This window comes from Phacochoerus africanus, chromosome 4 (assembly GCF_016906955.1).
Source record: "Phacochoerus africanus isolate WHEZ1 chromosome 4, ROS_Pafr_v1, whole genome shotgun sequence".
NCBI classification, from domain to species: Eukaryota; Metazoa; Chordata; class Mammalia; order Artiodactyla; family Suidae; genus Phacochoerus; species Phacochoerus africanus.
Window position 1 is genome coordinate 83,910,956 of NC_062547.1, and position 23,035 is coordinate 83,933,990.

At 37.7% G+C, this 23,035-nt stretch overlaps 2 protein-coding genes across 5 annotated transcripts in view; one reads left to right on the forward strand and one right to left on the reverse strand.

Moving 5' to 3' along the window:
• The first annotated feature begins 30 nt into the window (after positions 1–30).
• On the forward strand, positions 31–7,539 carry NSA2 (NSA2 ribosome biogenesis factor). The gene is made up of 6 exons (XM_047778102.1): positions 31–164; positions 2,028–2,215; positions 2,306–2,456; positions 4,318–4,497; positions 6,290–6,482; positions 7,305–7,539. The coding sequence occupies exons 1-6, from the start codon at positions 162–164 to the stop codon at positions 7,370–7,372; spliced, it is 783 nt and encodes a 260-aa protein (XP_047634058.1). The 5' UTR covers positions 31–161; the 3' UTR covers positions 7,373–7,539.
• A 1,013-nt stretch (positions 7,540–8,552) lies between these two features.
• Positions 8,553–23,035, reverse strand: part of FAM169A (family with sequence similarity 169 member A) — a 72,835-nt gene continuing 58,352 nt past the window's right edge. For all 4 annotated transcript variants that reach the window (XM_047778103.1, XM_047778106.1, XM_047778104.1 and 1 more), the window contains exons 11-13: positions 17,553–17,706; positions 14,432–14,635; positions 8,553–12,749 (exon numbers count right to left, since the gene is read on the reverse strand). In XM_047778103.1, the coding sequence (XP_047634059.1) occupies positions 12,201–12,749; positions 14,432–14,635; positions 17,553–17,706 (907 nt within the window). In that variant the 3' untranslated portion in view covers positions 8,553–12,200. The remainder of the gene's footprint in view (positions 12,750–14,431; positions 14,636–17,552; positions 17,707–23,035) is intronic.

A 23,035-nucleotide genomic window follows, 5' to 3' on the forward strand; every position in this document is an offset into this window, starting at 1 on the left:
TCGGAACGGCTGCTTTGTGCTTTCTGTGAAGTCGGTCCTTCTAGAAGCGACCCTTTCCTGTCGCGGCCGGCGTGGACTCGGCTGGTGAATCTCTCAGATCCAAAAATTAAGAGCTTCTTCTCGTCCCCACCGCTCCGCCGGGTGGCTCGGCGGCCGTCACTATGGTAAGGAGGTCGCCTCCGGCACTCGCACTCGCGGCCTAGAGCGTCAGAGGTGGCGCGGCCCAGGGGCTCTGGGGCTGGCGGTGAGGGGTGGGAGGCGGAAGTGAGGTGCTGCTGAGGGAATGAGGGGGGACTTTGAGGTGCGCTCTGTGCAGCGAAAACTTCACTTTTAGGGCTTAGAGTAGAATATTTACCAGAAAACGAACTTTGGAGCCTGACAGGTTTCACTCTGTTAAATTCCTGGCTTCGCCCAAAGTTGTGTGGCCATCAGTGCCGGAGACTAGTGATTCCTCTATACTGTAGGCTTTAATCGCGCATCACTCTTCAGCTCTAGCAGCTAATGAATTGCAGAGCCAGGTTTACAGGCCACAGCAGACTGCCAGAGCCTTTCTTTCTGCTCTCTGTTTAATGTTTTTCTCTACAAAATGGCATTCCACATACCTTTTTCACGGTTGCTGCGAAGTTTATGTGACAGAAGTAAAAATGTACAAATAGCGGTGATATTGAAAACACCACACCTGATAACGTAGTACCTTGTTGATTGTTACTTACTCTCCGTGCTGGAGTCGGGTATACACCTTTTATTTTTTTAGTCTTAAAATACAAATGGACTCTGGTGGTGTGTTTAAAATAAAATTGGCCTGTGAAATTAAAAAGGCACTTGAAAAGCAAAAAGGGATCCCATACATTGCTAATGAAACGTAGAATAGTACAGCCACCTTGAAAACAGTTCTGCATAGGTCCGTAGAAAGACTTATGTGCAAATATTTATTCACTAAAAACTGAGAACAGCCAAAGTATCCATCAGTTGACAAATGAATAAACAAATGGTGGTATATCCTCCAATGATTGCTTGTCAGTAACAAGGGTTGAAGTATGGATACGTGCAACAACCTGAGGGAATCTGACAAGCCTTGGGGTAAGTGAAAGAAACTAGATGCAAAAGTCTGTACTGTAGATTCCATTTACATTTCATTCTGGAAAAAGGAAAACTAGAACAATAGGTATCAGGTTGGAGGTGGGAAAAGAGGACTGATTTCCAAGTGACAAGGGAAATTTTAGGAGTGTTGGAAATATTTTTAATCTTGATTGTGGTAATACAGAGCTGTACAGCTTGTCAAAACTTATATAACTCTATACCTACACCCCAGAAGGGCACATTTCATTGTATGTATGTAAATTATGCTTCAGTAAAACTGAACTTTTTTTTTTTTTTTTGGTCTTTTGTCTTTTTTGTTGTTGTTGTTGCTATTTCTTGGGCCGCTCCCGCAGCATATGGAGGTTCCCAGGCTAGGGGTTGATTCGGAGCTGTAGCCACCGGCCTACGCCAGAGCCACAGCAACGCCAGATACAAGCCGCGTCTGCAACCTACACCACAGCTCACGGCAACGCTGGATCGTTAACCCAGTGAGCAAGGGCAGGGACCGAACCCGCAACCTCATGGTTCCTAGTCGGATTCGTTAACCACTGCGCCACGACGGGAACTCCTGAACAACATTTTAAATTTTCAAATAAAATGATGGTATTGAAAAGCCAGTTTACTGATGTTCAGAAAAGAGAGATTCTGGCATCAGATCGTCCCATTTGTGGTCCATTGGATTTCAGACAGTTCCCTTCACAGTAACTTCCATTGAGGTTATTACAGATGTTAATCCTGATGCGTCATACTATCCAGGATCAAAATTTATGTAACAAAATCAAAATTTATGTAACCTACATCATGCGAATTGGATTAATAGATTAATTTAATCAAGTGAACAGTGGATGCCATAGGACTTTCTATACTTTTTATGCTGCTCAAGAGAAAATATTTTAGAATAATTGTCATTAACTTTTTAAAAAGTAACACTTCTTTCATCATTATAGCCACAAAATGAATATATTGAGTTACACCGTAAGCGCTATGGATATCGTTTGGATTACCATGAGAAAAAGAGGAAGAAGGAAGGTCGAGAAGCCCATGAACGTTCAAAGAAGGCAAAAAAGATGATTGGTCTGAAAGCTAAGCTCTACCATAAACAGCGCCATGCTGAGAAAATACAAATGAAAAAGACGTAAGTGATCATTCATTTGTTGTACCAAGTTAATGTCTCTTGAGTAAGTTATTAAAACTGATAATCTTGAATCGTTTTCTTTCTTGGTAGTATTAAGATGCATGAAAAGAGAAACACCAAACAGAAGAATGATGAAAAGACTCCACAAGGCGCAGTACCTGCATATCTACTGGACAGAGAGGGACAGTCTCGGGCTAAAGTACTTTCTAATATGATTAAACAAAAACGAAAAGAGAAAGCGGTAAGCCATAAAAATTGAAGTCTTTGTTTTTGTTGTTCTTGTTTAGGAGAATCATTTAAATTCAAATTTGAGGTTCTTGGTTTGTTTCTTCAGTTAAATGGAAAATTGAAGTTCAACTCTTTGTATTATTTAGATGTTGAAGCCTTTGTAAATTTTATTTTTAATAAAATATTTACATAATTTAAAGAAGTGCTTTCTCATCACCAGAACATTCAGTGGCACTTAAAGAAATTTTTTTTAATTTTTTTCTTTTTTGGCCACTCCAGGACATGTGGAATTCCCAGGCCAGGGATCAGATCCAAGCTGCAGTTGTGGCCTAAACTGCAAGTGCAGCAAAGCCTGAACCTGAACCCACTATGCTGGGCTGGGAATTGAACCTGCATCCTGGTGCTCCAGAGACGCTAGCCCATCTCATTGTGCCACAGCAGGAACTCCAAAAAAAAATTTTTTTTTTTTTTAGAATTCCATGCATTTTTAGTTTTAAAATATTTAGGGAGTTCCCACTGTGGCATAGTGGGTTAAGGATATAGTGTTGTCTTTGCAGTGGCTCAGGTTGCTACTGAGGCATGGGTTTGATCACTGGCCTGTGCAGTAGAGTAAGGATACACTGTTGCCTCATATGTGGCATAGGTCACAGCTGCGGCATAGGTCACAGCTGCATCGCAAATTCAGTCTCTGGCCTGGGAACTTTTATATGCAGTGGGCGCAGCCAAGAAAAAAGAAAAAAAAAATTTAAAACAGCTTTTTATATTGATAACTTTTTCGGCCCTTCATTGCCATAACTGGTAGGATAGTGGAAAGCATCATATGTGCTTTGACTTAGATAAAACTTGAGCAATTTTTATTTGTTTTGGCTGTAGCATGCAGTGGCTTGATGCAGGATCTCAAGTTCCCAGACCAGAAATTGAACCCAAGCTACAGTGTGAAAGCATGGAATCCTAACCACTAGATCACCAGGGAACTCTCAAAATTCAGATTAAAGAAAAAGAAAATACTTCTGGGTTGCACTTGGTGTGAAATTAAGTTAAATTCTGCTAAAAGCAGAGAAAAAACATAGATACTCTTTTTAAACACCTATGGATGACAGAAATCTAGGTAGCCACAGAATATGCTGTATCATATTCATGAGTTTAAAAAACTTAGTCTGCAAATTTGGTTTTAAATATCTTATTGCTTGTTTTTTGGTATGTAATTATCAAAATTAGAATGGTAGAATTTCAGCATCAAAGGAAACTTTAGAGGTTATCTACTTAACGCCTTCATTTTACAGATGGAAAGGCTGAAGTCCAGGAGGTTGGAAATCACTTTCACAGGCACCTATCTGAGTTGCTTCTAGAAACTCTACCTTAATAATAGCTCCAGTGATCTTTCCACTACCTTGCACTGCTTACATTTTCCACGGAATTTGCATTCTAGGCAGGTACAAAATAGCAGGTGACAATTTTATATTACTAGTAACATAATCTAAAAATCCATTCATGGCAGAAATACAAAGATACATTGAAGAAATGGAGACACTCTTCCAGTTTTACACTGTTAACTATTTAGTAGCAAGCATGTATACTGCTTAGAGAAATTACTGCCTTATTACAGGTGGTATTTGTTGTCCACAACAAGGCATTAAGATTTTAGCTTAAGCAAATCACTTAATGTACTCATCATATGTAAACTTAACTAGTTCGAACTAATTTGGGGCTTGTGAAGAGACAGTGCACACCTCTAGAAAACAATTGAGCCAAAATCTTTTTGGTTAAGAAAAATAGGGAATCTGCTACTTTGTACAACTAAAAAATATTGGACTTTGTATACTCATTATCTATCTTTTACTAACAATATAAATTTTAACTGTGGTCTATTTTAGGGAAAATGGGAAGTCCCTCTGCCCAAAGTTCGAGCCCAGGGAGAAACAGAAGTATTAAAAGTTATTCGAACGGGAAAGAGAAAGAAGAAAGCCTGGAAGAGGATGGTCACTAAAGTCTGCTTTGTTGGAGACGGCTTTACTCGAAAACCCCCTAAATATGAAAGATTCATTAGGCCAATGGTAAGTCCCTGCTAGAGTGCAGTGGCTAAAATATCAGGTCCTGGGTTAAAGTGGATCAAGTACTTGACATTTTCCTGAAATTCCTAAAACTGAAAGATGTTTTTAGGCTATTCTTGCTTTTTAATTGTGGTTACTAAAGAAAGAATCTTAATGCTTTTGAAAATACTTAGTATGCAATCACTGAAAAAAGAATATAACAGTAAAATGGGACTTTAATTTCTGTTGACAGCAGTGATGGTCAAAAACCAATCTCCTTACCTCCCCAAATATAAGTGAAGATAGATTTTTGCAGAATCCCTTTAAGCAGACTGAATTAATCTCTCAACTGGATATCAGCCTGCTTAGGAAAACAAAGAATCAGAGGGGAAAGTTGGCAGTTACACTCTCAAACCGAATAATTTTCAGTGGATTAAAATGTTGTCAAACAGCTTGCTTCTATAAACAAAGTTCTGTTGGAACACAGCCATGCCCATTCATTTACACACTGTCTATGGCTGTTTTCCAGAGTTTGAGTATTTGTAAGACCATGTGGCCTCCAAAGCCTAAAATAAAATCTTCATTTACAGAAAATGTTCACCCATCTCTGGATTCCATCGTGGACTCCCCTTGTTTTGATTTCATATTCATAATCTTCTGAATACGTTTTTCTTAATCTTCCCAAGCTCCACAAGGAGAGAGTATGCTAGTTAAGCTCTTCTAGGCTTTCTGTAGCTTGGCAGATAATGCTTCTAATTGAGAACTATAAGGCATTCTAAATAGTATATAAACTTAATTAATGACTCTGTTACTAAGAACTTGAGTTATTGCTATTTGCCCCCTACCCCCATACAGGCAAAAATCAAATTTCAGAGACTGCAAAGTGTTGTGGCCTCTAAAGTGCTACGCCCCAAAAGACTGTATCTAGGTGACTGGGTGAAGCTGAGAGGTCTGTAACAGAGACATCTCTGGGCTCTCCAGTTTTAGACCAGTATTAACCATCAACACAAAGGAAGTTGTCTTTTTCATCATGGAAGGTGACTGAAATATATAAAGACTTGAAATCAGGATAAATTTGATTCCATCCTCAAGCCGCTTAACCTGGGAACAAGTCCTCTAACCTGCTGATCCTTGTTTTGGCATTAAAAAAAAAAAAAATAGGGGGAGTTGTTAAGGGTATGTTTATTTTTTTTTTCAAATTTGATTATCTTCCCAAGACTTTTTTTTTTTTTTTTAATTTTCTTTTTAGGGCCACACCTGTGGCATATGGAAGTTCCCAGGCTCTGGGTCAGATAGGAGCTACAGCTGCCAGCTTACACCACAGCAACACCAGATCCAAGCTACATCTTTGACCTACACCGCAGCTTGGGGCAATGCTAGATCTTTAACCCACAAGCAAGGCCAGTGAGAGAACCTAGTCAGGTTCCTAACCAGCTGAGCCACCACAGGAACTCCCAGGTTATCACGTTTAATTCGCAGTTGGTGAGCTCTTGCATAGTGCTTGGCATGCAGGAAGTCCTCAGTAAGTACGCACATGCGGACAGAGGAGAACCTGAGTATGACGCTAGGTAGCTAGGTTCCGGTTTTCAGGAGTCCATGTTTGGGGTTTTCCCCCCACATACTTTCCTATAACTGTCCGATTTTTAGTCTGTAGAACTAATTCTAAGTATTTCCTTTGATCCCTTAAGGTTCATCTAGGCATTATTCAGTCCTGTTTTAGGGGATAAGGTAGGGAGATTGGGAAAGATCAGCAGAAAGAATTATTCATCACTGTTAACATCTTCAACTCAACATGTTCTTGTATTTGCCTTATCAGGGCTTACGTTTCAAGAAGGCCCATGTAACACATCCTGAACTGAAAGCCACCTTTTGCCTGCCAATACTTGGGGTAAAGAAGAATCCCTCTTCCCCACTGTATACAACTCTGGGGGTTATCACCAAAGGTACTGTCATTGAGGTGAACGTGAGCGAGTTGGGCCTTGTGACACAAGGAGGCAAGGTCATTTGGGGTAAGTAAATTTTTGAACATGGGGCTGCTGGTGTTACAGTCCTGAGGTAGAAATCTTCAAGCTGACATAAAGTACATGGCAAATTTTAATGTAATTAAACTTGATGTGAATCAAATTTAAATCTTTAGAAGAATATTTTTGTAGAAAGTAGTTGTGAATACAGTTCTTCTTAGTTTACTGGTTTAAGTTACATAAGGTATACTGCATTGCTAGATATTTTTTATGCTGTTTATTTAAAAAGCAATTATGAGGAAAGCAGATGGGAAGTTAAACAACTATAACTGAAAAATATTGGAAGAAAATACAAATTAACCATGAATGGGGGAAGGCATACATCCAACATAGCCACACTTATTTCAGTAATAATTAAAACCTAAAATGTGAGTCATGTAGCAATCTTAATTTTTTTCATTAGTTTTCTGCTTTTAGTACTCGTATTTCTAAACTTTGAAGTTTGTAAGAATACCCACTATAGCCACTTGACTGAATCTTCCTGAGTCATTAGTACATACTCATGTTAGCTGACCACAATTTTAAAATAGGTTGTTGGAGTGATTTGAAACTTATTTAATACTTAGATGCATTTTCCAGTAAGCATTGTGTAGAAATGTAGCTGTGCTCAGGTCAGTTTGCAAAAGCTTGTTAATAGAAAATAGTAACAGAATGGAGCTGACCACCGTTTGTAAAAACAGTATTTATATAAAAATTGTATTTGGAACTCAAGTTTGGTCTTGAGTGATTTCATTTTATAAAATCTTATGCATACTACTAAAGTTCATTTTTATTAGTTAACATCCCTCTTTTTTGTCTTGTTTTCCTTAGGAAAATATGCCCAGGTTGCCAACAATCCTGAAAATGATGGATGCATAAATGCAGTCTTACTGGTTTGACAGCAATTGCATATAGACAACTGCTTGTAATTAATGAAGACTACACACCATCAGCAAACTATTAGTCTGATGTTTCTGAATCCTACCAGTCAGCCTTTCAAGTCTGCTGTCATCAAGAAAACTATTTATTGTTTACAAAAAAAATTAAAACAGCCTCGTTTTACAAATTGGTCTTTTGTGTCTATTTAGCGTTTAAGATGTTTATGAAACTGAATGATTAAAAAAATAAGCTACAGAACTATCCTACTTCTTCAGTATCTGCATTCATCAGTGGTACTGAGTAGTACAGAGCTGTCATTACTGGCAAAGCCAGTGTAATTAAAAACACCTTTTATCATAAAGGTTCATGCACACTGAAATGTGAGGGACAGGCCAAGAAACTCATATTGAAGACCTTACCTGAGGTCTCTTCCACCTCATAGATTATTAATCCTAAATTAATACAGCATTAACACAAAGTTATAATGAAAATATAGAGTATATGAACAAAGGCACATTACACTATAAAGTTCAGAAGAACTTAGACAACTTTTTACTGCTTAACTAATCCTTAACTTCTTCTTACAGTAAGGAAATTAGTATTTTAAACATCTTCCCCTTCTCATTCATCATATATAATATTCTATACTTGAAACTATTTTCTACTCAAGGCATGAAAGCAATATTTACAATTTTAGCATTTTATATATTCTAAACTTGGGTTTTTTGTTTCAACTTGTTTTTGCTTTTTAGGGGCACGCTTGCCACATACGGAAGTTCCCAGGCTAGGGGGTAGAATCGGAGCTACAGCTGCTGGCCACAGCACCACCAGATCTGAGCCTTGTCTGCAACGTACACCACAGTTCACGGCAAGGCTGGATCCTTAACCTCTGAGTGAGACCAGGGATTGAACCCCACATCCTCATAGATACTAGCTGGATTTGTAACCCACTGAGCCACAACAGGACTCCCAAGTATATATTTTTAAATGGTAAAAATGTGTTTAAATAATTCTAGGTAAAATAGTTTTAAAAAGAAAAAGACTGCACTTAACACCATTAAAGAGAAATGTATTTATAGTTACTTAAATAATATTTTAAAAGCCATGTTTTAGAATTGTCAAAAGCAAATCTGTGATCTGAGTTATGTTTGTGACTGAGCTTTAAGATGTCTATATTACATTGATTTATAATCACATTAATTGTTTTAAATTCTGTTTATTTGTTAAATTCTGTCTTGAAAGTACAACCAATGTGATTAATTGTGCCTTTAACAAAATCAGTGTCTAAACAAATTCAACATCTCAACATATCTTCACCAATGAAATTAGGGAAAAGGGAAGGAATTTCAAAACACCAGGAAACAATCACAAAATATAGATTTAATCACTACTGTTAAACGTAAAAACTACCAAGAAAACAAACGTCTTAGGTTAAGTCTTGCCATTCTGAATAATGTAAGATCTTTTCTAAATTCTATAAACATAGTAGAAGTTTTAGAATACAGAGACACTTAGGAAAAGCAAGGCTAGTTCCTTGGGAATGACTATCCTTTACAATTATTTCAGGATAACAGAAACTGAGCCTTCCTTACAATTAGATTTTAACAAATGATTTTGCCACTAATAAAAATGGGTAATGTGTGAATGACAAGTATTTGGAGGGTGAAAGAAAAAAAAATCAACTAAAGGTAATAAGCACTGGATACAGAACTGAGGTTAGCTTATTTTTCAGAACCGGAAATAAGCAAGTTAACTATCTTGTACAAATAAAGCTTGATACTCGTGTAAACAGAAGCACAAACATTTGTGTAACTAATCACACCCATAAAAGACTGGATAACACTTTAAACACCATATTGCTACTAGTGGACATACAAGGCAGAAATTTCTAAAATACTGTTACACAGATGAGTAATGTCAGTATAAACTCTTTATTTACATTAAGATCTGTTTCAGTTTGCTGGTGTGACCAAACCTTAGAAGGTAATCCCTAAGGGTAAAGCAGAATGTAAGAGCAGACGTGTAGGTACCAGGTAAAGGCTCAATTGATGCAATCATAAACCTTCAAGGTATTTTTCTAAAGTCACTGAAACCATTTTAGGTGATGTTCTGGTGGTCAGCTAAAAGTGAATTTTAAATCACTAGTAATTTTTATCCTTGCCAGAGTTCTCTGCACTGAATGGAAACACCATGAATATAGACACATTTTAAGTAGCAGAAGATTGACATTCTGTCATGCTATTTGATTTTATAAAAAATCATAATAGACCCTCTCACTGTTAAAAGTTGTAGAGGAACTTTATAATAAATTCTTAAATATACTTCTGTGATATCTAGCAATTGAATAATTTAAACTTGAAAGTAGAACTAAAATTCTGCTAGTATCTGTCTGCTTTATATTACACAAGGAAATATATATGTATTTACACAAACCGAAGTGAACGCCCTTCTCCACGAATAAGACTTCTAAACAAAAAAACAGTTCACAAAGGACTCTAGAAAGTGACTGGACACTCAACTAGACTACCTGGTTGAAATCAAATTTCAGTCCTCTGCAATTCTCAAGAGTTTTTCTAATGCCTTTGCAAAAAGTAGAAGTAATCAGATTTTTATTTAGATTCCTTATTGAGGATAAATTTTGTTACAAATTCTGTACTCAGTACTAGAACCCATTGTTACTGAACAATAGGTTGTTCCATGGAACCTAACTTTTTTGTCTCTACTATCTATAAATTCTAAAACATTTTGCCCGAGAAAATATATGACAAAAATTTTCTTGTGTGCTGAACCCAAAGTTTTAAAATTGCTTAAAATGCACTTACTGTTTACCAAACAAGTTTACCAAGTATAAGTTGATACTGTTAGTCATCAGTGCTCACGTATGAAGTCAACATTTCTTTTTTGTAAACTCAGAGGCTATATTCACACATCAAGAGTTGTCAGTGAGCTCAGTCTTAAAGTAAAAAAAAAGTATTTTAAAGAGAACAAGGAAGAATCCAAGTAAAAAATTTACTATCTAAACGTTAGGGGTTTAAATCTATTTTAAGAAATTAAAAATGGAAAGGTTAAGAATTTACTACGTCTTTATTTCCCTAATTGCGGTATGAACAAAAATTGCTCACAAAATGTATAAAACAGCATAAACATTTCATAGATACGCTAGTATTAGTCACACTTATTCTTTCACTTGATTAGCATCTGTTAAGAAAACAAATGGCCAAAGTGCTTAATTTTCACATAGAATGAAATAATCTGGCTTACCTCTGACCAATAACTAAAGAAAATGTAGGGGATACAAATATTCAACATTTGAATAAGGAGGGTTTGCTATTTTGCCTGCTGAAGATTTTACCTCAACTTTAAATCTCTAATATGCCAACATCTCAAAATAAAACTTAATGACATCACAACTGCAGACTGAATAAACCTTTAACATCAATCTTTAGCACCTCAAATAATGAAAAGTCCTAACACCTTTCTTTTCATGTAAGGACCAAGTAGTTTAAAAAATAATGGTCTCAAAGTTCAAACTTAAATGAAAATCTGAGTACACATAATACTTCCAAAGAGGAGGGCTGTTTCAAGATTCGCTTCGGATTCTAAAAATAACCATTTTATTCACTTTTAAATAAACTGCTATACAAAAATAAACAAATTGAGAGTTTTTTTTGTTTTTAGTTTTCCGAGCCTTTTGCTGTAGCAACACAATGTACTCACCTAGGATAGCTTGGAACCTGTCCTCACAAAACAGGTCAAGCCCAAAGGGACAAACAAGACTCCAACCTGACTTAAGTTCTTACAATCATAGGTTAAGACCTGCTCCTCAGGCAGGTTTTCCTGCCATCCAGGTCTAAGATTGGGGGCGCAGTTTCAAACCTACCGAAAGAAATGGAAGCCAAGGGCATAAGCTGACAGGCAGGCTGATCTTTTCACAGGAATCACTACTCCACGTGTTAAGCGAAGTGGAAGAAAGCGGAGGGGAATATAAAGAAGATTCTAGAATAAAGGCAGTGGCAGGATTAAGGAGAAGCCTTAGGAAGGGTTCTCACCTGTGGAAAGTACTACGCATGTTAGCTGGAAGAGGATGAAAAGACAGTCCCCAGCTTCAAATGAAATGTTAAATACTAGTGCCTACATGCCAGAGTTAAATCTCTAGTGGTGCCATTAACATCAGATGTTATAAAGAGTGAGCTGGAAACAGCTTTTGTTTGGATCTTTCCACAGACATTGAAGTCAAAGGAAGAAACTGCACCTCAGCTAAGAATTAAGAGGCCAAAATACCACCTTCATGAACCTCTGACCATAGATTTCTGAATTTGTGCTCTCATTTAGCTGAGGTTATATTTATCCTAATTTACTGACGTTTCTGCTTAAGCATGCCTACAATTTAAAAAACAGTGATTAGTTTTGATATTTAAGATAAAACTTCTAGAACCTTCACCAAGTTTACTATTAAAACCCTTAGTATAAAAGATTTCAGTGATCCTTACAATTGATGGAAACCCTATGACTCTCATAGTATTTTCATTTATATTTTCTGAAATATTAAGGGTCAGATATCCCCAACTGCTAAAGAAAATATAGTATGATCTGGTTTCCCAAAATTGAAACATGGTTAATAAAAATTAAAAAAATTGTACTTACACAAAATAGCCCGAAAAATTAAAAAGAACGGTGACTCCTAGGTCCTACTGGGGAGGGTGGGGTGGGAAACGGCATCACAAATAAGTTCAAATTGAAAATTTGGAATTTTTGTCCTATGCCCCATGCTATTTATTAATTGCCATATTTTAAAAACAACAGTTAGGTTACAAAGAGGAGGATTTATCATCTGCCTTTCTTCTTCATTCAGGTCAGCTTGGCTTTCTTCTTGGCAGGTCCTTTGTGCCCTTTGGCCTTTCTTCTTAAATTCCGCCTGTCGACCACAGGCACTTCCACTTCGATCTCCTCGGAGCTGCTATCCACAGTCTTCTCTGCTGATTGTGTAAACTGATCCAGCTGCTCAGAAGATGCTTCAGACTGCTCCTCCGACTGGTTCTTCTGTCCTGCGTTCTGCGAAAATGGCACATCTTCAAGTTCGACTTCTATCAGAGAACTCTGAGGAAGAGCTGTGGATGTTTCCTGGGGCTCAGCGACCCCCTCCTCACCCTGATCTTCCAATGAGGAAGTCGTGTTGGGCGACACATTTTCAGAGATGGACTCTTCAGAGAATTCAGCTATCACAGAGTTTGGAAAACCACTGTCGGACCGTTCTTCGTTTGGGATGGTAGTAACATTGTCTGAACTCCCAAAATGGGCTTTCTTCCGTGAGACTAGAGGCAGCTTCTCCTCACTGTGCCCCTTGTCATCAGATGGGCCTTCATCTAGCAACATTTCTGAGTCAGTTATATGTGAGGTCTAAAAACAAAAAGCCCGATGAACAACTTTTGCAATCTAAGTTCTTACGTAAATTATTCTCAGCCTCTATGCAATGACCCTGAACTGCATTTTAAAGAATTCAGTACTCATTACTTTTGTTAATTATGTGCATTCATATTCTGAACGCAGCTCAACTTTTGCAAAAGAGTCTTAGATTGTAATTTGGATACGTTAAGTTCTTATTTTAAAGGTACAATAAAAGTAATGATTTTACCTCAAAAAGTACTTAAGCCATGTTAAGATACTTCAAGACCATAAATCAATTCAGTTTTTACTTTGTTGGTGTTAATGGTGCCACAACCAAGAATCCTGGGACTTTACCTTGTGCCATCCCACTGAGTCTGACTATTGTGTGTCAGGTGAGGGCAGTGCAAACTTTAGTCATATAATTATGTGAGACACTAATAAAATAATGCTATACAATAGTTTGTTAGCCTTAAATGAAAATATTCAAAAATAAAAATGAAATTTCTTTTTTGAAGTGGTACATATATATAACATAATATTACTCAGCCATAAAAAAGAATGAAATGATGCCATTTTTCAACAACATGGATGGACCCAGAGATTATCATACTAAGTGGGGGAAAAAAAAAGCTTAATTTATAAGTGAGTCAGACAAAGACCAACTGATTTCATTTACATGTGGACTCTAAAAAATAAAACAAGGAGTTCCCATTGTGGCTCAGTGGGTTAAGGACCTAACATTGTCTCTGTGAGGTTGTGGGTTTGATCCCTGGCCTCACTCAGTGAGTTATGGAGCCAGTGAGTTATGGAGCCAGTGTTGCCGTGGCTGTGACACAGGCCTGCAGCTGTAGCTCTGATTTGACTTTCTGGTCCAGGAACTTCCATATACTACAGGTGTGGCCATAAAAAGAAAAAAAATTAAAATTAAAAAAATTGTTTTTAAATTAAAAACGAAACAGAACAACAACAACAACAACAAAAAAAAATGAAAAAGAGACTCAAAGAGAACGAATGGGTGGTTGCCAGAGGGGAGATAGTGAGGGGACTGAAGCCGGTAAAGGAGATTAAGAGGTACAAACTTTCAGCTATAAAATAAGCAAGCCATGGGGATATAATATACAGCACAGGAATATGGTCAACAATATTGTAACTCTGTACAGGGATAGATGGTTACTGGACTTACCGTGGTGATCATTTCATAATGTGTGCAAATCCAAATCACTATGTAATACATGTGAAACTAACGTAACATTATACAGCAACTATATTTCACTAAAAATTAACAATTAAATTTCTTTTAAAATACTCTATCTACTTTTCCCCGCTAATATGATCTGTCCTCAATTAAAACAAATTAAAATGACTGTATTGGTTGTAGACTATGTAAACAATAAGTATTCAAATACTTGATGAATAATGCTTTATCCATTTTTCTAAGCATTTCCTAAATCTATAAAGTAGATTTGTCACCAAACTCATTTTGTCACCAAAAGCTAGATATGAATGAATAAAGTTACAAAGATTTGAATTATTACTGACTACATCTTCTTAAAATACCAAATCTAATATAGTTTAATTTTGCAGAAAGTCTGTACATGTTCAAGTAGAGGAAAATATATATCGTACATGGCCCTGGCCAAGTCCCCAACATTGGACCACTTTAACTATAAAAAATTAGGTTATTTCCCCATTACCTTATCCTGGGCAACAGCCTCAGGGGGTTTTGAAGATTCTACCACCAGTGGAACAAGATTTGTAGAGTCTTCACTGGAATTAAAAGACTGCAATTTTAATTCTTCATCTAAAACTTCACTAGTGGAGTCCTCCTCTTCTGTTATAAGTGAAGTCTTAAGAGTATCATCCATTATCTCACCATTCATAGGCTCTAATTCAGATTCCTACACCATCGAGGGCAAAAAAAATCAGGACACAATTACAGATTAACTCACTTGTCAGGCAAGGTGGGTCCATTCTCAGTACCTCCCTGTCATGCACCAGGCCTCTACATTCTACCACATTATTGAGCACAGGGTAAGGAAGAGCAGAGTCAATAAGAGAAAAGAATCCCTCAGTGTCCAACTCCCCCTGTTCTCGTGGACAGAGGACAAGACCAGGATGCTCTGTGGACCCAGTGTGGGTCTGAGATTCAGGGAAGGGAACCTGCCTCTTTCTTGCTTTTCCTACTTACAGGGTAATCACAGGAAGCACCCTTTCAATAAAAAGGCACCAGGTAAAGTCTAGATTTGGTGCCAGATTTACCAGGTAAAGCCTAGATTTGGTGGCAGCTCTTTAGAGAACACATCGGCTGTTCAGCACTTGGAACCTGTGGGGACTGTGGGAAGGAAGTTACAATTCACCCCACCTGGGGGAGAAGGCGCTACTGGCCTTGGGAGATGCTGAGTGTGGGCACAGCTTCTTGCTAGGAGAAAAGTGCCCCAGTCTCAGTTAACTTATTGTCCAGTCAACACAGGCTCATTTTTCAACATAAATCAGATTAAAATATGGGAAAGCAATTTGATAACACAAACTCTCCAATTTCTGAAACTCTTCCTTCAATGTTTCCTCAATTTACAAGACTTCCACCTAATGTCTAATATTTCTAAATAATCCTAGAGATATTCTAATAACTAGAGGTCATTTTATTTTATTACCATTTTAAAAATTGGAACACAAATGCACTCAAATTTTAAGAAACAGATCTGGCTGGATTACATAGGACCCCTGAAATCATATAAGGAACATTTTCCTGAGAGATATCGAAGTCAGTATCTTAGAAATAATTAGAAAAGTTAATCTGGCCAGACAGTACAAAGAATAAATAGCACACAGAAGGAAGTTATAATAAAACTCACAAAAGGACCTGCTTAGGGTAGAAGAAATGTTAAAAAGAAGCAAAAGAAACTACATCACAAAAGTTTTTCTTAAAAACCAGAGCAGAATTTTGGTGACTACAAGTGAAAAGCAACAGAGGAAAAAAACTCAGTGCTTCAAGTTTTGAGTACAGAAAGACAAATAAGAAACAGGAAAAAAAGCTTCACTGAGAAGTGACAGCAAAGAACACACATGTTGAATTTAAGGTGATAAAGACACCTGTCTAAACTGAAATATTCAGAAGGCAGTAACAGTAGGGGACTACAGTCTGGATCGATATACAAAATCTACAGTTATTGGTCATCCCCACAAAGATGACAATTGAGCTATCAGACTGGATGCAATTTCAAGAGAGAGAGCATCACCAAGAAGCAGAAAGTCAACAACTTAAGTCTTCCAGAATGTCCACAAATACAGGGGGAAACATTCAAAAAACAAATAAATAAAACCAGAACAAAACTTCAGACAGGAAACCAAGAAACCAAAGAATCCTGAGGAAGACACAGTTGTCAGTCTAGGTAAGAAAAGCCACTGGTACTGAATGAAAGTGTCAGTGGTGACCTCCAAGAGTAGGTGCTCAGTGTATTGTTGGACAAAAGAAATGGGTCTTTAATAAAAGAGAAAAAAACAGCATAAATATACATTCCCATAAACATCTAGAAGCATATAATCTCCTTTGTAAAATATATGTTTATTTCTCAATTTTCTACAAGAAAAAAAAATTTCCATTTAAAAATAGAGGAAAGAGGACCTAAATTAGAGCAAGTTAAGGAAACAAAATGGATAATGCAGTTTTGTTTGCTTAGCTCCTAGCTGGACCTGACAAACAGGTAAAAGGTTTTTAAAGAACTTAAGCGCATTTGAAAGAAGAAATAAGGAATGGGTTTACAGGAAGGACTGAAGATATTAAGAGAAAGAAGTACAGGAAACAGAGAAAAATAAGAAAGAAAGGGAAAAATAATTAAGACGCTGCAGAAATCAAGCCAAATGAAGAGTTTCAGTCACAAAGGATTTTCCTATTTTCTAGTGTTTAAAAAAAATGAACTTAGTTATTTTTCCAGGAATTTATAAATCAACTGTAGTTAAATAAATACATGTATTTCTGGACAACTAATTATATTCTTCTCTCCAAAATAGGGGTTCAGTTGAGAGCTTCTTGGACCTTACTTAAGGCATTCTAACTGGTTTTATAAGGTAAACCTCTTATAGTCACATCATTTGTGTCACTTCTTAAATATTTTTTTGTTTTTTTCATTTTTGTTTTTTGGCCACTCCAACGGCATACAAAAGTTCCCAGGCCAGGAACCCAATCTACACCACAACAACCTGAGCCACAGCAGGGACAACGCCAGATCCTCAACCTGCTGACCCACAAGGGAACTTCAAATTAATTTCTATTTTATTTTAGTTTTTTGTTTTGCTTGTTTATTTTTAGGGCCGCACCTGTGGCACATATAAGTTCCCAGGCTCAAGTCAAAACTGAGCTGCAGCTGCCGGCCTATGCCACAGCCATGGCCACACAAGATCCGAGCCGCATCTGTGACCTACACTGCAGCTCATGGCAATGCCTAATCCTTAACCCACTGATTGAGGCCCAGGGATCAAACCCGCATCCTAGTGGATATGTCAGGTTCTCAATCCACTGAGCCACAATGGGAACTCTCTGTATTTAAACACATTGAGAGACATTACTTTCTAAACATCCTCTTTTTTATCTTTGCAGTAAGATAAAAAACTTTATAGACTCAGTTTGAAATAAAAAATACATGTAACTTTAGCCTCCACTACCTGACCTTGCTTAAAACAAACATGTATGCTTTTCAATATTAACTACAATTTCTACTAAGAGTCTAAAACAATATATCATTACACTTTTCTAACAATACATGATGGAGAAAGTTAAAATTCACTTCCGTTCATTGTATTTAAAAGTGACTCTCATACCTTTTCACCATCTTGCTTTTCCAGCTGTGGCTGGGCTTCTGGTGCTGGCCGAACATCTTTATCACTACTTTCATCCTCAAAGTCAATCACACTCTGTTCAGGTTCTTCCAAGAATTCTTCTGAGCTCTCTGATGTGCGTGCTGTAGACTCCAATCTAGAAAACCAAAGAAAACCATTCCTGTTTTATTAAAGAGGAATATAAAATATGAGGAATCTGTTAATAAAGTTCACATAATCAACTAAGTGTTTTCAGTAACAACTTCAAATTTTACAAGTCCAACAACCCATCTCTTCATCTTCTTACAGGTATATTCTCATTCCCACCATGTTCTCCACTTCAATCTCCATCTTTTCAATCTTGTAAGCTAGATCTTTCTCTTACACTACCTATACTGATTGGATCTTACTGTCTTAAAATAAACGTATTTTTCTCAGCTTACCTAGTACAGTCTAGTTCACAGCTTTTATCCCAGCAGTAGAATAATTTTGGGCATCTCTCATTTTATTGCCGTTTGCAGATATTGTGTTTTTAGTAACTGAAGGTTTGTGGCAAGCCCACGCTAAAGCAAGTCTATTGGAGTTATTTTACTTTTCTTTTATTTTTCTTTTTGTCTTTTTAGGGGCACACCCACAGCATATAGAGGTTCCCAAGCTAGGGGTCCAATCAGAGCTATAGCTCCTAGCCTACGCCACAGCCACAGGAACACCAGATCAGAGCCAAGTCTGTGACCTACACCACAGCTCAGGGCAACACCAGATCCTTAACCCACTGAGCAAGGCCAGGGATCAAACCTGCATCATCATGGATGCTAATCAGATTCACTTCTGCTGAGCCACTACAGAACTCCTGGCATTACTCTTCTAACAGCATTTGTTCACTTCACCTCTGTGTCACATTTTGGTAATCCCTGCAACACTTTAAACTTTTTTTGTTATTACTACATTTGTTATGGTGATCTGTGACTAGTGACCACTGATGTTACAATTTTCATTGTTTTCGGGCACCACAGGCTACACTCATAAGATGGCAAACTTAACTGACAAAGGTTGTATGTGTTCTGACGACTGCAACTGACAGGCCGTTCCCCATCTTTCTCCCTCTCCTTGGGCCTCCCTATTCCCTGGGACACACCAGTGTTGAAATTAGGTCAATTAATAACCCTGTAAAGGCTCTAAGTGTTCAAATGAAAGGAAGAGTCACATGTTTCTCACTTTAAATCAAAAGCTAGGAATGATTAAAGTTTGTGAGAAAAGCAAGTTGAAAGCTGACACAGACACAAAGCTAGGTCTCGTGTGTCAAACAGTTAGCCAAGCTGCAAATGCAAAACAAAAATTCTTAAAAAAAAGAAAAATTAGCAGTGCTACTCTAGTGAACACATAAATTATAAGAAAGCAAAACAGCCTTATTGCTAATATGAAGAAAAAGTAGTGGTCTGAATGGAAGATCAAACCAGCCACATTTCCTTAAGCCTAAACCTAACCCAGAACAAAGCCCTAACTCTCTTCATTTCTATGAATGTTAAGAGAGGTGAGGAAGCTACAGAAGAAAAGTGTGAAGATAGAAGAGATTGGTTCATGAAGTTTAAGGAAAGAAGCTGTCTCCATACCAGTACCACACCAGTGCTGATGGAGGAGCTGTATCAAGTTATCCAGAAGATCTACTAAGACAATAAATGAAGGTGGCTACACTAAACAACAGATTTTCAATGCAGACAAAACAGCCTTCTATTGGAAGAAGATGCCATCTAAGACTTTCAGAGCTAGAGAGAAGTCAAGGCTTGGCTTCAATGCCTCAAAGGGCATGCTAGGTGCTATGCATCTGGTGACTTGAAGCCCATGCTCATTTATCATGCTGAAAATCCTAGGGCCCTTAAGAATTAAGCTAAATCTACTCTGTCTATCCTCCAAAAATGGAACAACAAAGCCTGGATGACAGCACACCTGCTTACAACATGGTTTACTTAATATTTTAAGTCCACTGTTAAGACTTACCGCTCAGGAAGGAAAAAAAAAAAAAAGTCCTTTTAAAACACGACTGCTTATTGACAATGTATCTGGTCACCCAAGAGCTCTGATAGAGATATACGATGAAATCCATGTTGTTTTCATGCCTGCTAACAAGCATCCATTCTGTAGCCCATGGATCAAGCAGTCATTTCAACTTTCATGTCTTCTTATTTAAGAAATAAAGTTCGTAAGGTCCCTACCAAATTACCTGGGACATTTTTTACAGAACTAGAACAAACAATCCAAAAATTTATATGGAACCACAAAAGACCCAGAACTGCCAAAGCAATTCTGAGGAACACAAACCAAGCAGGAAGCATAACTCTCCCAGACTTCAGGCAATATTACAAAGCCACAGTCATCAAAACAGTGTGGTACTGGTACCAAAACAGACATATAGACCAATGGAACAGAATAGAGAACCCAGAAATAAACCCAGACAGCTATGGTCAATTCATCTTTGACAAAGGAGGCAAGAACATAAAATGGGAAAAAGAAAGTCTATTCAGCAAGTGTTTCTGGGAAAACTGGACAGCTGCATAGAAATCAATGAGACTGGAACATACTCTCACACCATGCACAAAAATAAACTCCAACTGGCTTAAAGACTTAAATGTAAGACAAAACTCCTGGAAGAGAACATAGGCTAAACATTCTCTGATATCAACCTTACAAATGTTTTCTCAGGTCAGTCTCCTAAAGCAACAGAAATAAAAGCAAAAATAAACCAATGGGACCTAATCAAACTGACAAGCTTTTGCACAGCAAAGGAAACCATTAAAAAAAAAAAAAAAAGGCAACTTACAGAATGGGAGAAAATAGTTTCCAACGATGCATCTGACAAGGGCTTAATCTCCAAAATATATCAACAATTTATACAACTCAACAGCAAAAAAGCCAACAACCCAATGGAAAAATGGGCAAAAGACCTGAATAGACATTATTCCAAAGAAGATATAGAGATGGCAAACGAGAACATAAAAAAATGCTTAACATCACTTATTATTAGAGAAATGCAAATCAAAACTACTATGAGGTACCACCTCACACCAGTCAGAATGGCCAGCATTAATAAGTTCACAAATAACAAATGCGGAGAGGGTGTGAGGAAAAGGGAACCCTCCTGCACTGTTGGTGGGAATGTAAATTTGTACAACCACTATGGAAAACGGTATGGAGGTATTTTAGCAAACCATACATAGAACTACCATATGACCCAGCAATCCCACTCTTGGGCATATATCCAGACAAAACACTCCTTGAAAAAGATACATGCACCTGCATGTTCACTGCAGCACTATTCACAACAGCCAAGACATGGAAACAACCCAAATGTCCACTAACAGATAAGTGGCTTAAAAAGATGTGGTACATATACACAATGGAATACTACTCAGCTATAAAAAAGATCAAAAGAATGCCATTTGCAGCAACATGGATGGAACTAGAGACTCATACTAAGTGAAGTCAGAAAGAGAAAGACAAATACCAAATGACTTTACTTATATCTGGAATCTAATATAGGGCACAAATGAACCTTTCCACAGAAAAGAAAATCATGGACTTGGAGAAGAGACTTGTGGTTGCCAAGGGGAAGGGGTAGAGAGTAGAATGGACTGGGAATTTGGGGTCAATAGATCAAACTATTGCCTTTGGAATGGATTAGCAATGAGATCCTGCTGTGTAGCACTGGGAACTGTCTAGTCACTTATGACGGAGCATGATAATGTGAGAAAAAAGAATGTATACATGTATGTATAACTGGGTCACCTTGCTGTACAGTAGAAAATTGACAGAACACCAACTGTAATGGAAAAAATAAAAATCATAAATGAAAACAAAAGTTCATAAGGTATAGCTGCCATAGGGATGATTCCTCAGCTGGATCTGGGCAAAGTCAACTGAAAATCTTCTGGAAAGGATTCACCATTCTAGATGCCACTAGATTCATGACTCATGAGAAGAGGTCAAAATAACAACTTTAATAAACAGGAGTGTGGAAGAATTTGATTCTGACTCTCATGGATGACTTGAAGGGCTCAAAACTTCAGTGGAGGAAGTTATTGCAGATGTGGTGGGAATAGCAGGAGACTGGAATTAGAAGTGGAGCCTGAAGATGTGACAGAATTGCTGCAATCTCATGATAAAATTTTAATGGCTGAGGAGTTGCTTACTATGGCGAGTAAAGCGATTTCTTGAGATGGAATCTAATCCTGCTCAACATACCATGAAGACTATTAAAATGACAAAGAATTTAGAATATTACGTAACTTTAGTTGATAAAACAGCAGCAGAGTTTGAAAGGAATGGCCCCAATTTTGAAAGAATGCCTACTGTGGGTAAAATGCTATCAAACAGCACCATAGGCTACAGATAAATTAGTAAAAGGAAGTTAGAATTTGTCAATCTGTGTGACAAATTCGTGGCTATCTTATTTAGGAAATGGTCATAGCCACCCCAACCTTCAGCAACCACCACACTGGTCAATCAGCAGTCGTCAACACTGAGGCAAGACTCTCCACCAGCGAAAAGATGACAACTCACTGAAGGCACAGATGACGGTTAACACTTTTTTTTTAACCCATTAAGTTTTGGGTTTTGTTTTTTTTTTCTTTTTAGAGCCACACCCGAGGCATGTGGAGGTTCCCAGGCTAGGGGTCTAATCAGAGGTACAGCTTCCAGCCTACGCCACAGCCACAACAACACAGAATTCGAGCCACATCTGTGACCTACACCACAGCTCACAGAAACGCCAGATACTTGACCCACTGAGTGAGGCCAGGCTTGAACCCACAATATCAAGGTTCCTAGTCAGACTCGTTTCCACTGCACCACAACAGGAACTCCATAAAGTATTTTTAAATTAAGGTATATACTTTTTTTCCTTGGACATAATGCTACTGCACACTTAATAGACTACAGAATAATACAAACATAAATTTTATGTGCACTGGAAAACCAAAATATTCATGTAACACACTTTATTGGGATGCTTGCTTTATTGTGGTGATCTGGGAGTGAACCCACAGCATCTCTGAGGTATGCCTGTAATAATAAAGCCCCTTTCAATTTCAAAAATATCTGTCTGGACGATAAGTGATATGGATCAGTTCAACCTCTGAAATCTTTTCAAACATTCATTCCCTCTCTCACCTTCTTACTTTAGGCCAATTCTATCTGGACACTTTAACTTTTTCCAAACTCATCTTCAGACTCGAAGTACATACATTTTTTTTTTGTCTTTTTGTCTTTTTAGGGCTGTACCCACAGCATATGGAGGTTCCCAGGCAAGGGGTCAAATCAGAGCTGCTGGCCTATGCCACAGCCACAGCAATGTGGGATTCGAGCCACATCTGTGACCTACACCATAGCTCACGGCAACACTGGATCCTTAACCCACTGAAAGAGGCCAAGGATCGAACCTGCGTCCTCATGGATACTAGTCAGATTAATTTCCGCTGAGCCATGATGGGAAC

What these genes read in the sequence shown, in the direction of transcription:
- NSA2 (XM_047778102.1), top strand. An exon ending in AAAATACAAATGAAAAAGAC is followed by an intron (nt 2,216 to 2,305) that starts GTAAGTGATCAT and finishes CTTTCTTGGTAG; the next exon opens with TATTAAGATGCATGAAAAGA. An exon ending in AAAGATTCATTAGGCCAATG is followed by an intron (nt 4,498 to 6,289) that starts GTAAGTCCCTGC and finishes TTGCCTTATCAG; the next exon opens with GGCTTACGTTTCAAGAAGGC.